The sequence below is a fragment of the Cylas formicarius genome, unplaced genomic scaffold (assembly GCF_029955315.1).
Source record: "Cylas formicarius isolate icCylForm1 unplaced genomic scaffold, icCylForm1.1 PGA_scaffold_4__25_contigs__length_36172078, whole genome shotgun sequence".
NCBI classification, from domain to species: domain Eukaryota; kingdom Metazoa; phylum Arthropoda; class Insecta; order Coleoptera; family Brentidae; genus Cylas; species Cylas formicarius.
This window is the reverse complement of record NW_026844334.1, coordinates 1,502,719-1,518,324: the sequence shown is the minus strand read 5'-3', so window position 1 is coordinate 1,518,324 and position 15,606 is coordinate 1,502,719. Positions and strand designations below refer to the sequence as shown.

Sequence of the window (15,606 nt, the reverse complement as noted above, 5' to 3'; positions counted from 1 at the left end):
GTACTTTCAGTGATTTGAAGGAATTTGCTACTCTTAATGAAGATTTACAGTGACTCCTCGAAGGTACGGATAGATTTTAAGTTTACGTTAAAGTCAAAATTTCTGGCATTACGGTTATGCCAAAATTAAATTAACTAAACTCAAAATCTGAAACAAAATTTCGAACGATATATTTTTTTAGGTTTCGGAATGGTTTACATGTCAGAGTTAATTGTAAAATATTGATGATTTCCGAAGAATTCTTGATGATTTTGGAGTATATACTGTTACTTATTTATGATTTTTGGTATTTTCGGTGATTTATTGATAAGTTTTGAATAACTAAGGCGATTTGAAGCCATTTACGACTATTAATGAATATTTACAGCCATTTACCGATTTACAGATGCACATAGTCGTTGTGTCTATTATATCTTGGTTAAAATCAAAATTTCCGGTGTTACGATTAAGCAAAAAGAAAAAAAATTAAAACTCAAAAATGAATGAATAAATAAAAAGCTGGTTAATTTGCGTTTTTTGAGATATCACAATGATTTATTGATGATATGTAAGAATTAATTGTGATATATTGATGATTTTTTTAAGATTTGATGTTTTTAATACTTTTACTTAATAATGATTTTCGGGTATTTACAACCCTTAATGAATATTTACAGCGACTCATCGAAATCAGCTACTAAGTAAAAATCAAAATTTCTGGTATTACAGTTAAGCAAAAAATTACTAAAATTGCCAAAAAATTAAAATTCAAAAATAGAAAAGAAAACTGATTAATGTGATGTTGATTTATTGATGATTTTTCAAGATTTATTGATGAATTTTTAGTTTTTTTCGGTAATTTATTTATACCCAAAAAATTAAAACTAGAAGCATAGAAGCTGTCGGAAGAAATTAAAATAGAAAACACTTAAACAGATGCAGAATGTCCCGCGTAAATAAATCCGCAACCCATTTAATAGAAAGAAACAGTTGAATATAACTCGCGAGGCTCGAACCGATCGAGAGGCGGGCATTTCCTATTAAATTATTCGTTGTTGTTTGCGTTACGATTAAAATAAAATGATCGACCGCAGCGTAACGCGTCTATATCACACACGGTATTTCAATTATGTCCGCCTCTAGCCCCGCCTCCTATAATATTGATCATTGGCATTTCGCTGGCGGTTTATTATTAGGAACAGGATTGGCAGTATTTATAATACGGCGGACCAATTTAGTTCACGGAAAGTTCGGGACAACGACGAGGTGTAATTGTTACGTAAGCAACGTAGCGTTCTAGAAGCGCGCCAACGACGTTGCCATATTTAAAATTTACCATTATACCGGGGAAATCGGAAGTGCAGGATCGTTTAGTCAACCATGTAAAATTCTATATTTCTTTAACGACTGCAAGATTATTATAATATGTCAATCCGTTTTGAGGTCATTTCTCTAAATGTTCAAACACCCCAACCAGTTTTTTTAAATGAAGAAGCATTCAATACAAATATTAGAAAACAGGTTGTAAAAATCTAGCTTTTCATTAACCCTAAAATAAATAATCACCAAAAGTACTCTAAAAACATCAATAAATCTTTGGAAATGAGTAAATGCTTGAAATTCATCAATAAACCACAATTGACCCCCCCCCCCCGTGTATCGTATGAATACGTCATGGAAAATTCGGGAAAATCAATAAATCTTCTACAATCATCAATATGTCACCATTATTCCTACCGAACTGTCAATAAATCATATTCAAACACACACAAAATAATAATTTAATTTAATATAATAAGTCTTCAAAAATCATTAATAAATACGCATAAATCAAGAAATCTTCGGAAGTCGTCAATAGATCACCATTGCGAATAAATCAATACTCAAAAATCATGATAAACCTTTCGAAATCATTAATAAGTCACGGTAAATACTTGAAAAATCATTAATAAACCACAATTTATAATATATCATCGTAAATTTGGTAATATTAACAATAAGTCTTCGGAGATCATCAATAAATCTTCAATATTCCTACCAAACTGTCAATAAATCACATTCAAACACAAAAAATAATAATTTAATATAATAAATCTTCCAAAATCATTAAGAAATGCATTATATATACTTAATTGTATATACTTCATAAATCGCTATAGATATTTCCAAAATCATCAGTTGTCATAATTAATCCGTGCATATGATCGATATATCATCGTAAATACGCAATAATCAACAAAGCTTCGGAAATTGTTAATAGATCGCCATTTTTACTACTAACTTGTGAATAAACCACCAACCATACTTAAAAACCAAACCAAAACCTTAAAAACCTTTCGAAATCATCATTTCGTAAATAAGTCTTCGAAAATCCTTAATATCATAATTAATCTACGCATGTCATCAATACATCACCTGAAATTATCGAACATCACCATTAAATCACCGTTATTCCTTGTAAACTGTCAATAAATCACATTCATACTCCCAAAAAATAATTATATAATATAATAAATGTTCCAAAATCATTAGTAAATGCATTAATCGGTCTATATACTCAACAAATCGCTGTAAATACTCCAAAATCATCAGTTAAACATAATTAAACCGTGCATATTATCAATACAGCATCGTAGTTACGCGAAAGTCATCGACAAATGTTCGAATATCATCACTAGATCGCCGTTGTTACTACCAAATTGTGATAAATCACCAATACTCAAAAATCAGAAATAAATTCATTAATAAATCACTACAAACTACAATTGCTAAATAACTTCTAGAAATAGCTTCAACATTGCCAATGGTAGAGCAAAAGGTTTTAAAAAGTTAAGAATTGGATTTAACGACAAGGGAAACGGGCCAAAAAATGTCGAAAATGTTTATGTACACTTGAATCGAATCAGGGTGGCGTGAAAAGTAAATAAAACAATCAGAAACGAGGGCAAAACTCGGGTTACATATTAAATGTGGACCAGTCTCACAAACTCAACTTGCCCGTTATTCGCCATTAAGTCCCGGGTTGTTCTCCAGAGGTAAACAAAATCGTTGCGAGGCGAATTGCCGGAATAGTTTCACGGGAATATCATTAGCTGACCCGGCAGCGGTCGCAATGTCCATTCGCCACGACCGCTGACCACTTAATTTGGTTAATTGTTACATCGTCTGTGTCGCGTATCAAGTGTCTCATTTTGGACCGACTACCGTGCACGTCTTTATAATCGCTCACCTATTTATTCGTCTGTTTTTTTTTTCTCGAGTATTATTTAAAACACCGAATGCCAGTAATAATTACCTCTTTCAACAAGTAAATCCATATAAATCCTCAATTTTCCTGTATAAGTCAATCATCATAGACTGTTGTGTGCTTTCTAAAATTGTATTTTCTCCGATTGTTGAATATCTGCTCGAATTTTTGTTTATAGCTTTTAACCAATAACTCCTTATAAATCCGCTTTAAATCATCGATGATACCCGGTAAATCACCATCAGTCGCGTAAAATGTTAGGTTACCTCGATACCTGGCCAGGAAAGGAATTTAAAATATCTGGGTAATAGTAGTTTTAATTTATTATGAAGTGTGACTTACATTCTCGGTGGTTTTTTATTCGGAACTTAATTTGTTGTTGGAAAAAAAGGTCAAGCTGTGATGTAAGGTCTTCTAACGTTAAGTTTTTTTTTAAAGCAGCTGAACCAACCTTAAAAACTACCATTTGTATATTATTAGTGAATAATCGCCGATAAATCACTATAAATCTCCAATAAGTTCTTATAAATCCACTTTGGATCGTCAATAACATCCGGTAAATCACCAAGGTTCAAAATGTTATGAGAATGCCTGGAAAATTAATAAGCCGGCACCATAAAATTTATTATTAACCAACGATAGAAAAAAAATTAATGCCATTTGTAAATCGATAAATTATCGCAAATCGTCGATAAATCACTATAAATCCCCTATTAGCGTAAATCACAGTAATTAAAGCAAGAAAATCTTTATATTTTCGCAGTTTTTATTCTAACTTAATTGTGTTAAATGGATTGTCATCAAGTAAAAGCCACCTCACTCCAAGTAATTATTTCAATATCTACTCGGATTTTTGTTAATGATAAATGACTTTCAACCAATACATTGCTACTATACCTTACAGAGGCAGGAAAGGAATTTGAAGTAATACAAAACATGTTATGGGAACGCATAATTTTACAAAATTCTTGGAAAATTAGTAAATAGTCCCGTAAAATTTATTACAATCTGCGCGTTTTCGGTTAATATATTATTTCGAAACTTAATTAAATTTCGAAACTTAATTAAAAGGTTGAAAGAGTCATAGAAAATCTTTAGGGATTTTTTAAAATTTAAATCATTCCTAATTCATGTCTAAATTTCAAATCACACCTGCAACAAATAAATTCTTATAAATCCGTGCAAATTCTCTTTGGACGTTAATAATATCCGGTAAATCACCATCGTTCACGTAAAATGGTTGTTAAAGAGTCAAGGTAGGAATTTAAACTAAGACAAAAATGTTATATATATATATATATATATATATATATATATATATATATATATATATATATATATATATATATATATATATATATATATATATATATATATATATATATATATATATATATATATATATATATATATATATATATATATATATATATATCGTGAAAATTTAACAAACTAGCCCGGTAAAACTTAGTTACTATAAAGTTTACGCCAGTTTTCGGTAGATTTTTTTTTTGGTGCGCTTGTAAACTCCCTACGATAAATCACTATAAATCCCTAATGAATCTTTGTAAATCTCCAATAAATTAGCGCAAATCGCGGTAATTGTTTGAATCTGTTTTATCAAGTATTTTTTTCGAAAAAACTCACCTATCGAAAATGTATTTTATATTTTCTTTCGTTATCACCATAGTTTTATTTTATTGTTTGTGTAGCCATATTCTAGTTTTGTTACGTTAAGTTGGTGGAAGCGCTGTTTTCTTTTTGTTAAATTATTGACGACCGCGGGGATCAACGACGACGACGAAAACGTGAGGGAAAAACGGAAAAACTCCGGAAAATTCGACGTTTTTCCTCTTATTGGCCGGAAAATAGGCATCGGGTAACGGAATCTACGTCGCTTTTCCGGTTTGTCGGTAAACGAAATCGGGCGACGAAATTTTCCCGAATATCCGAATCGTCTCCGATGTTTATCTGTTTATTACGCAATCGAGGAATCTCTCGGGGAAAACCTTGAATGGAAATTATGCGCGCCGGCCGAGCCCACCTCGCTGGCCTTATCGATATGCAAAACGTATACGTTATGCATAAACGGAAATGGTAGTGCGGGAAAGCAATTTCTTTTTAAATATCTACGGAAACAACAGCGATTTGATTGTGCAGTCACAAACCATAGCCCGTAGCTTCAGTGCCGTAGGAAATCCATCAGAAAAACCTTAAAGAAAGCTTCTTTTTTGGATCATTTTTGACAAAAAATTTCAACACAATCTGCTTTCCACTCAATACAAACCGTCTAGAAAGCAGGAATGTCCTTAAAATAAGGATTTTGTTTAGGCGATTATTCCTCCGTTAGACTTAAATCTTTGTCCCCAAGTCTGGGTATAGGTTTACAAGGAGGCTATTTAGAAAAATAAAAAAAATGTCTTGTATCATTCTTAGGTCGGGAATTTTTTAAGTGGCCCTCGTATATTGATGCAGAAACTGATCAGGATTATTACGGAAAAACGCACAGACTCAGAGTCTACCACACTGTTGCCATGACCTTTTAACCTCAACTACTTCCCACATTTTGAATCGTCGAACATTGCAAATGATATCACTTGTATCCATTTTTGTTTAAATCGACAACAATAATTTAACAATTCGATGAATACAGCTTAAAAATATTTATTTTCCGGCACTAATTGGACGATCCTCGTAGATTTATTGGATTATTTATCTAGTATCTTTTTTAATTTCGAATTTTGTTGCGTGAATTTTGATTGATTGACAAAAAGAGACTTTGGGTTGCGGCATGAAAAAAATACGGGGATTTAGCACAGCTTATTGATGATTTACATCGTTTTATCGATGATTTATCGCTATTTATCGCCCCTGAAAAGTTGTTTGTTATGCGTATTGTTATTATCTACTTTTTTTCATTGGTTTCCATTTAATGTAAATGCCAACGAAGAAGAAAACACTAACCAAAAAATAGAAAATTGCGAAATCGCACCTAAATTTATCTAATTTATCTAATTTTTATCCGCATTTTGCAAAAAAAAAATATATTGTTCGCCAATGTTTTCTTTTTCGAGTCAATTAAGGTCGGGAGAGGGCGCCCCCTTTTAATTTTGATTTAATTATCGGGTTTTTCTCGAAGAGTACCTTCTTTTTCCGCGACCGCTGAATATTCCATTAATTTCTTTTAAAGCGCTTTTTAATGTAGAACCGAGTTGAGCCTCACAGATTTTTATTCGACACTAATCGATCACCCCGAGTATCCCCCCCCCCCCAAACCGTTTGTAAGAACACTGATGCCGCAGCGACGTACTTGAAGGGGACCTTGTAGGGTTAATTAGTGCTAAACAATGTCACTCTATGGCAAAATTATTTTTCCTGATACAATTTTCTTTTAGTTCTGAGCCTGAGAAACTTCAGGCAAAGCGCTTTGAACTAGCATTTTGTTAATATTTAGTATTTACATTATCAATTTTTACAAAAAAAGATACGCTTTTCTAAATAGTTCCCTAAAAATAGTGTTGAAGTTTTTATTTTTTAGTATAAATGGATTTATCACAGTTAAAAAAAAATCATAGTGCAAAAAAATAAAATATCTAAAAGAGACAGATGTTAAACGGCTATTTTCAAATAATACAATTTAGGAGTTTTTGTTATTTATTATTTTTATTATTTTTTCTACGTTTTATGTAAATGTTAAACTTTAATATAATTTCATTATTGCAACTTTTCCCAGAAACGATTAATTTGGAATGCAATGGAAAACGTTTTTTTGGAAGATACTTGAAACCTTTTTACCTGAGAAAAAAAAAAGTTTTTAATGATTATTTTTGACATTTTTCTAACGGTTGAAAAAATAACGGACTGAACTAAACCAAAAAAACGTAGATTTTATTTTTTTATTGAAACAATTAGGTAGTAATAAAAATAAACATATTTTAATATAATTTCATTATTTGAATTTTTCCCACAAAGAGTAATTTGAGAAATCCATAAACTATACTAAGAGACGATAAATTTTATTTTTTTATTAAAAATATATTAATATTTCCTGGATGTGACAAAAAAAATCATAGAATGGGTGGTGCATTAACGCACCACTGGGACTTGATGGGTTAAAAGAGATCGTTATCGTTATCGGAAAATGGGGTAAATTTGGAATTTCGTTGCAGGGCGGAAATTCCGACGCAACGAAGCGACGCGGACAGTCCGGACTCGTCGCCCGGATTTTCCCGGAAAATTCCGACTCCGGAAGCGGTCCGCACCGCTCCCGTAACGGTAAGTCTAATTTTTTTCTCTTGTCTATCGTGTACCGAAGAAACGAAAAGAAAATTGTCGCTCGTTCAACTTCCTCGCTACATGAAAAGTCGATTAAGCGCGCTTGTATACAGGACGGACGCCATACAAGTGCGGAAAATATATCGAGTAAAGTACACCCATAGGAGATACGAAAAAAAGTTTCGCACATAAGTTTCTTGAACTCTCCTAAAGTTTTAAAATATTATAATTTTGTTGATACAGGGTGTCCCAACATCAACTTTGTGATTTCAAATGGAACTACCTATATATATCGACATTTTTCGAATCCTTGGTTAAAATAAAGGTCGCTATTTTAAGACATTTCTATTCACGTTTTGCATAGTTCAGGCAAAAATTGAGAGTGTTTTTTTTTTCATATTTTGATTGCCCCGTATAAAATTGTGTTGTGACGCTACTGGTCCAGGTATTGCAACGAGATTTTAACCACAGACTAAGGAGATGATGCACTACACAATCAGTTTGACAGATGCGTCTCACCTGATACAGAGTGTCCCAAATAGGTGGTGCCTTTTTGGCGTATTCAATTAACAAAATGTCAAGATTTTCAAATGGACCACCCTATATTTTTATTCAGATATCAATTCTAGGACAAAAAATAAGGTAAGTTTGTAATTTTTCTTATATTTAAATTCCTGTTGAATTTAAAGCTGCCCACTTGTTGGCAATATTAGGTATTTTGTAAATAGCAAACACATGATACTACTTCTTTTAAAGATATAATATTGCAGATATACGAATAAAACCTATAGAGCCCATAATTTCAATTTCTGCCTAAACTGTACAAAATTTGAATAAGAGTTTCTTAAAGAATATACAGGGTGTTCCATATAAAATTGCAAAATTGCACCCTGTATAAAGAAAATTATAATATTTTAAATGTTTAAGAGAGTCCAAGAAACTTGTACGAAACTATTATTCGTATCTCCTATGGGTTTCCAGATCTTATAGTGGGTCGTTATATTTGGCACACGGTGTACATTGAGTGTGTATAATAACTTGCTTTGAAAGTATACTAAAAAAAATTAATTAAATTTAATTAATTTAAAATTGAATTTGAATTTAAAATTGAAGCATTAAGATTCTAGTTTAAAGTGAAAGTGTACCAATTGCATCGACGAGAACCGATAAAATTATCAAACGCCTGTAAAGTAAATCGTCTAAAATGTGAATTGTTAAAAATTGTCAAAAATTACAAATAATCTTGCCGTATGCTGCCGTGGTATATTTAATGCCAATAATGTGGATTCAGTGCAAAATATTTAAAAAAAAAGACACGTTGATACTGCAGTAGAATCTGTTTGGAAGGCCAGATAGTTACCAAAGAAAATTGTATCAGTTGTATAAGACATACAAAAAATATAATTATGGAATACTGGGAACTGATATAACAGGCAGACGAAGGATCATTTTCTGGTAGGAACCAAAAGGGAGATGGTCTGCTTCAGTTGATGCTCTTGGACAGAAGAAGACCTGGCAGACATAGAATGTACTGGTTGAAAAAGCTTAGAACTTGGTTTTCCCTGCGAACACGAGAATTATTCAGAGCAGCAGTCAATAAAGTTCAGGTCGCTTTGCTTACCGCCAATATCTGGGACGGATAGGCACACCAGGAAGAAGAAGGAGAAGAAAAAGCAGTTCCAATTTTGGCTCTGATGATGAAGATGTATCATCATAAATATAAACTTATTATGGTTTACTAAATACAAGGGCAGCACCAAAATTTCCCAGCCTGAATATGAAAGAAACAAAGTAGAGTAACTATTTTTTATTATTTTTGATTTTGGTGTTATGAAAGTTTGGAAACTTACTGGTGTTCCCGTCTGTCAACCATATAACGCTGTTACTAAAATCATCAAAATTTATTGAGAGTGGGAACTTTTGAACAAAAAAATAAAAAAAAGAAGACTCAGAAACAAAAAACTAATTAATTTGGCAATTTTATATCCTTAAAATAACAAGCACTTACAAAATTTCCACGTCTGCCGGCGTTAATAAAAATCTGATTGGAACCATTTTCTGTAGCACACACTGTATACGCGTGCGGCTCGATTAGCACCGCACTCACGCAATTTACGATGTCGTTTCTAAATCGACCAACATTTTACAAAAGAATGTGCCTAATTGCATGTGTGTGTATATGATTTCGACGGCGGCTACCAGTGGCGCGCCACGCGAAATTTATGTTACGTGACGATGAAAAACATTTTTTTTTACACGTTTATTTAACAATTGTTTAAGTTGATACTGTAATAGGAGGTCCCTCTGTTGAAAAGTGGCTATTGATTTTTAACCCAAGGTCAAGAGGATTCAAGACATCAACCGAAGAGACCAATATTAAACTTGCTATTAGAAACGCCCAAGGAACAAGGAACAAAGGTCTGAGGGTATTCCCATAGAACAGTTAGCAAAGCTCGTGCCTGAGAAGTGAAAAGTGCCAGATATCTGGAAAGTGAGACATCAAAATAAATGAGAACTAAAAGTTCAGATTTTCACGAAATTATATATTTTCACATGACAATTGTTTCGACAACACCGTGTCTTTATCAAATGTAATATTTACAAACTACCTGCTACTATATATACCGAAAAATGACCGTAAAACCTTAATTAATGTTGTTGTGAGAATTTAAGTTCAATAAAGAAGTGGTATTTAAATCTACTTGATCGTTAAGCAATACATTTGAATGTCTCATTTTGTTAATCTCCATGGCTTTTTGTGGCTGTATGTAAAATATCAAAATTGTCTTCAAAAATGTGTTTTTCTGTATTTAAGCATGTGAAATAATTAGTATTTAGACTATTGTTTTTAAACGCTCTTTTATGTTCGTTAATGTTTTTCTTCTGTGTGTCCAATATAAATTTTAGGACAAGATCCGCATTTCAACCTGTACACACCTAATTTTTGATGTTTTGGACATTTCGTTTTATTATTTTTGAAAAATTTTCCTATTCTGTCGTTAGTTATGAAAGCTATTTTTAAACCACATTTTGACAAAGGTTTGGAACTTTTTCGCTAGGGTCTCCTATGTATGTAATTGTTTCAAATTGTTCGTAGAAGAAAGAAGAAACCTTCTACTGGCGTAGAACTAAATAACTAGAATCAGATTCTCAGTAGAAGGAACCTTCTACAGGTGTAGATGTAGAAAAATCGCAATATCTGTATTGTTTAACAGTTAAATGTGATGAATAAAATTAAAGAAATGATATTGAAATAGCCATAACCAGTAAAAGAAGCCTTCTAGTGCTGCAGATGTAGAAAAACTGTAATATCTAGTAAAATGAAATGAAGTAAATGTAGAAAAATCTCATTATCTATATTATTTGATTATTTAACAGTAAAAAACTAGAATCATATCCTCAGCAGATGAAACCTTCTACTGCTATAGATGTAGAAGAATCGCAATATCTATATTACATAATAGTAAAATGAAATGAAGAAGATGTAGAAAAATTGCAATACCTATATTATTTAACAGTAAAAAACTGTAATCAGATGCTTAGCAGAAAGAACCTTCTACTGGTGTAGATTTAAAAAAAACCGTAAAGTCTATATTATTTATTAGGAAAATGAAATGAATAAAATTAAACAAATGATATTGAAATAGCCATGACCAGCAATAGAAGCCTTCTAGTGATGTAGATGTAGAAAACCCGTAATATCTATATTATTTAACAGTAAAATGAATTAAATAATATTGAAACGGTCGTGATTTGTAGAAGAAGCCTTCTACTGTTGTAGATGTAGAAAAATTGCAATCTCTATATTATTTAACAGTAAAAAACTGTAATCAGATGCTCAGTAGAAGGAACCTTCTACTGGTGTAGGTGTAGAAAAACTACAAAATCTATATTATTTATTAGGAAAATGAAATGAATAAAATTAAACAAATGATATTGAAATAGCCATGACCAGCAATAGAAGCCTTCTAGTGATGTAGATGTAGAAAACCCGTAATATCTATATTATTTAACAGTAAAATGAATTAAGTAATATTGAAACGGTCGTGATTGGTAGAAGGAGCCTTCTACTGTTGTAGATGTAGAAAAATTGCAATCTTTATATTATTTAACAGTAAAAAACTGTAATCAGATGCTCAGTAGAAGGAACCTTCTACTGGTGTATTTGTAGAAAAACTACAAGATCTAAATTATTTAATAGTAAAATGAAATTAATAAAATAAAAAAAAATGATATTGAAATAGCCATGACCAGTAAAAGAAGCCTTCTAGTGCTAGTGTAGATGTAGAAAACCCGTAATATGTATATTATTTAACGGTAAATGAATTAAATAATATTGAAACAGTCGTGATTGATAGAAGAAGCCTTCTACTGCTGTAGATGTAGAAAAATTGCAATATCTGTATTATTTAACAGTAAAAAACTGTAATCAGATGCTCAGTAGAAGGAACCTTCTACTGGTGTATTTGTAGAAAAACTACAAAATCTATATTATTTAATAGTAAAATGAAATTAATAAATTTAAACAATTGATATTGAAATAGCCATGACCAGCAATAGAAGCCTTCTAGTGATGTAGATTTAGAAAACCCGTAATATCTATATTATTTAACAGTAAAATGAATTAAGTAATATTGAAACGGTCGTGATTGGTAGAAGGAGCCTTCTACTGCTGTAGATGTAGAAAAATTGCAATCTCTATATTATTTAACAGTAAAAAACTGTAATCAGATGCTCAGTAGAAGGAACCTTCTACTGGTGTAGGTGTAGAAAAACTACAAGATCTAAATTATTTAATAGTAAAATGAAATTAATAAAATAAAAAAAAAATATATTGAAATAGCCATGGCCAGTAAAAGAAGCCTTCTAGTGCTAGTGTAGATGTAGAAAACCCGTAATATCTATATTATTTAACGGTAAATGAATTAAATAATATTGAAACAGTCGTGATTGGTAGAAAAAGCCTTCTACTGCTGTAGATGTAGATGTAGAATTTAATAGTAAAATGAAATGAATAAAATTAAAGAAATGATATTGAAATAGCCATGGCCAGTAAACGAAGCCTTCTAGTGCTCTAGATGTAGAAAAACCGTATTATCTATATTATTTAACGGTAAAATGAAGTGAATAACGTGAATTAATTAATATTGAAACAGTAGTGATTAGTTGAAGAAGCCTTCTACTGCTGTAGATGTAGGAAAACCGCAAAATGAACGAAATTATATTGAACCAGCATCAGAAGAAGAAGACTTCTACTGATGCGGAAATTGTATTTGTTTTTGACCGGCCTCGGCGAGCTGATCCGGACACCTTAACCTTGGCGGTATATAGTTTCGACTTTCTTCAGGCAGCAAGCGCGCCACTGGTAATTGAATCGTCTACCGTGCGACACCCAAATACATAGTCAATGTTCGATAGTCGGTCTGTTCGGTCGGGAATTGTTTAAACTACGGGCGTGAAATTCGGTTTCTTTTATATCTCGCGACCGCTTTTTCGTCGCCTTTGTGTTGTTTTTCTTTTTCGGGAGTTAAAAAAGTGTGGCGGTAGCTTGTGGACGTTATCCCCTCCGAGGATTCCTAAGGTTTCTGGGGCGCACCTTCTCGCGAGAGTTTGGAACTTTTTTAATTTACCGAAATGAATAGATTGATTTCTTCCCTCGGGTGGATTTAATATAAAAATGTGTTCGAGATGTAGGGTGCCTGCTATAAAAAAGTGATAACACAAATACGGATAAAACAAAAAAAATACGATTCTGGAAACGACCTACAAAAAAAGTTTAATACAGACGTTTCTCGTATTGATTTAAACTTTTAAATATGCTATTTTCGCGTATACAGGGTGTTTGGATTGTTTTTAAAGATGTCGATGGCATTTACGAGCGTTACATTATGTTTCGGGATTTTTAATAAAAAACGTTTTGAGCGAAGGCGACCTTGTGCAAGTAACCCTTTTTCAAAAAAGCGAAATACGATAGAATTTTAAAAAATGGGTTGTTTCTATTTGGGAACAAAAAAATAGATATTTTTTCATTTAAATGTTTAATATCACTTTCTGTTCACCTTGTATTTATTTATTTTTTATATGTTAACACAGACCACCGAAGCGCATATCCTATTATACTTCGACCAGAAATATACTGCTTTTACAAGCGATTATCTTTGCTTACGGTTTAATACTTCAATACTGGTGCCCCTTATAGAACATCCAGTACAATTTATTACGTTCTATTTCATTTCATTTCTACATATAGAAAATATTAAATATAATAATAATATAGTATGTCATTTAAAAAAACGTTCAGAACATGTTTAATTGTAGGATTCTCATATATATTTATCTGTATTCTTATGACGATCTCTTATTTACCGCAAATATAATCTATAGTCTTTACAAATCGAAGAACCATGTATGAGACACAAAAATACAATAAGAAGAATGTTGTTAATCGACAGGCACTTTGAACTATCCAGTGAAAACAGCCCCGCAGAGTCAAAGCTCGAGAATCAAGTACATAAATACGTACTTACTGGAAGAAATGCACTATATTTTTGGTCGTATTATATAAGCGTACAGTTTTGGCATAAAATTCAATTAATCTCACAAATGGTGGAACTTTGATATAGATAGATATATCTAGAAGGTCTATCTTCTATCTGTCTATCTATATGTCTATCTGTCATGTTGTACAGGTTAAAATATATAAAATGCAAAAGAGTGACAGTAAAAAGTAAAAGTACAGATATTTTTTTTAAATTGTATGTCTATTTTTTCAGTAATCAACAGATCACGTTATTTTGATTATAATTATATTTTATTTCGTTTGCTTTCGAGTTATTGGCATTTATAAGAGTTATTTTCACATTTGAAATAATAAAGATAAATTAAATTCTTTTAATAATCTAGAAATACATACTGACCGAATATATTTATTTAGAAAAATACGCCAGAAATAAGCTGATTTTAATTAGGTACTAATTATGCGTAACCATCAACTGTATCCTAGTCAAAGATCCATTAAATTATGCTAAATTAGCATGCACAGAATAGTAACGTCAGTTTTGGTTAGGTGGTTATTGTCGAACTAAATTTTCTACTGGATCGGACCATCATTCTCATAAGGGATTCCTGGCCATGCCGACAAGCATCAAATAACTACATGAAAGGTGAATTATTTCTCTCAAAAAAGATTTTTTATTCTTTTTTACAGGGTTACATAGTTATTCCTCAGCAGTAGTGACCAAGGTGGTATAATTTTTTTTCGATGCTATTGAAAAAAAGGAATTAACATAAATAATTATTTTTTTTATAATTTGACATGCTCAATAATAAATTGAGGTTTTATTTAGTAAATTCGAGATTCCGTTCATGTAAAAAAAAAATCATTTTTAATCAGCATTTTCCAGCACCGCATCAATCGATACAAGAAGCCCGCATTAAACTTTATTTTTGTAGGTTTTACTATTTCTCTATAAAATTCACGATGACATACGCTTTAAATAATATTTTCGAATAGCCGTGACGAAAAATGTAAACATGCCGAAAAGTTAATTGGAATTTTAACGCTGGAAAATAATAATAATAACAGCACCTCTATGCGGAATAAAAGCACAGGCTGTTTGAAATTTTGATGATATTTTTTATGCCCCGTGGAATATTCGGGCGTAAGCAAATATCGGCGGTACGGCCCTGCGAGCGCACCCCCACCTTCCCCTTCATCATCAGTCAAAGGAAGAATTAGAATGTGACTTCGCAACATGGTGGTGTATTTTAGCGTATGTAATTTTTATATACCGCTTTTTATTGTTTAATATTTATAGTATATATTACAAAATTCAGTGAACTCTCTATGGAGCCGAAAAAAAAAAGTGGAAGTACGCTTATATATATAGGGTTTTTCACTTAAAACTCCGCACGCCAATAAGTCCAAAACGAAAAGAAATATTTAATTTATGTAAAAAGTAGCCAAAGTTTGGGGTCAAGTAGATATTTCCTAAAGTTTAAAAAATTCGACGCCTGCAAAGAGCTGGGCGTCGCGACGCGTCGAAAAATTATTCGATTGCAGAGACTTTGGAAATACGCGCATACAAAAGTACATATTATTTAAA

The 15,606-nt window shown here is 31.8% G+C and overlaps 1 protein-coding gene across 1 annotated transcript in view; it reads left to right on the top strand.

The window, feature by feature from the left end:
• Positions 1-15,606, top strand: part of LOC132701359 (uncharacterized) — a 165,480-nt gene that overhangs the window by 89,897 nt on the left and 59,977 nt on the right. Inside the window, exon 11 of the mRNA XM_060669196.1 lies at positions 7,396-7,501. Within this exon, the coding sequence (XP_060525179.1) occupies positions 7,396-7,501 (106 nt within the window). The remainder of the gene's footprint in view (positions 1-7,395; positions 7,502-15,606) is intronic.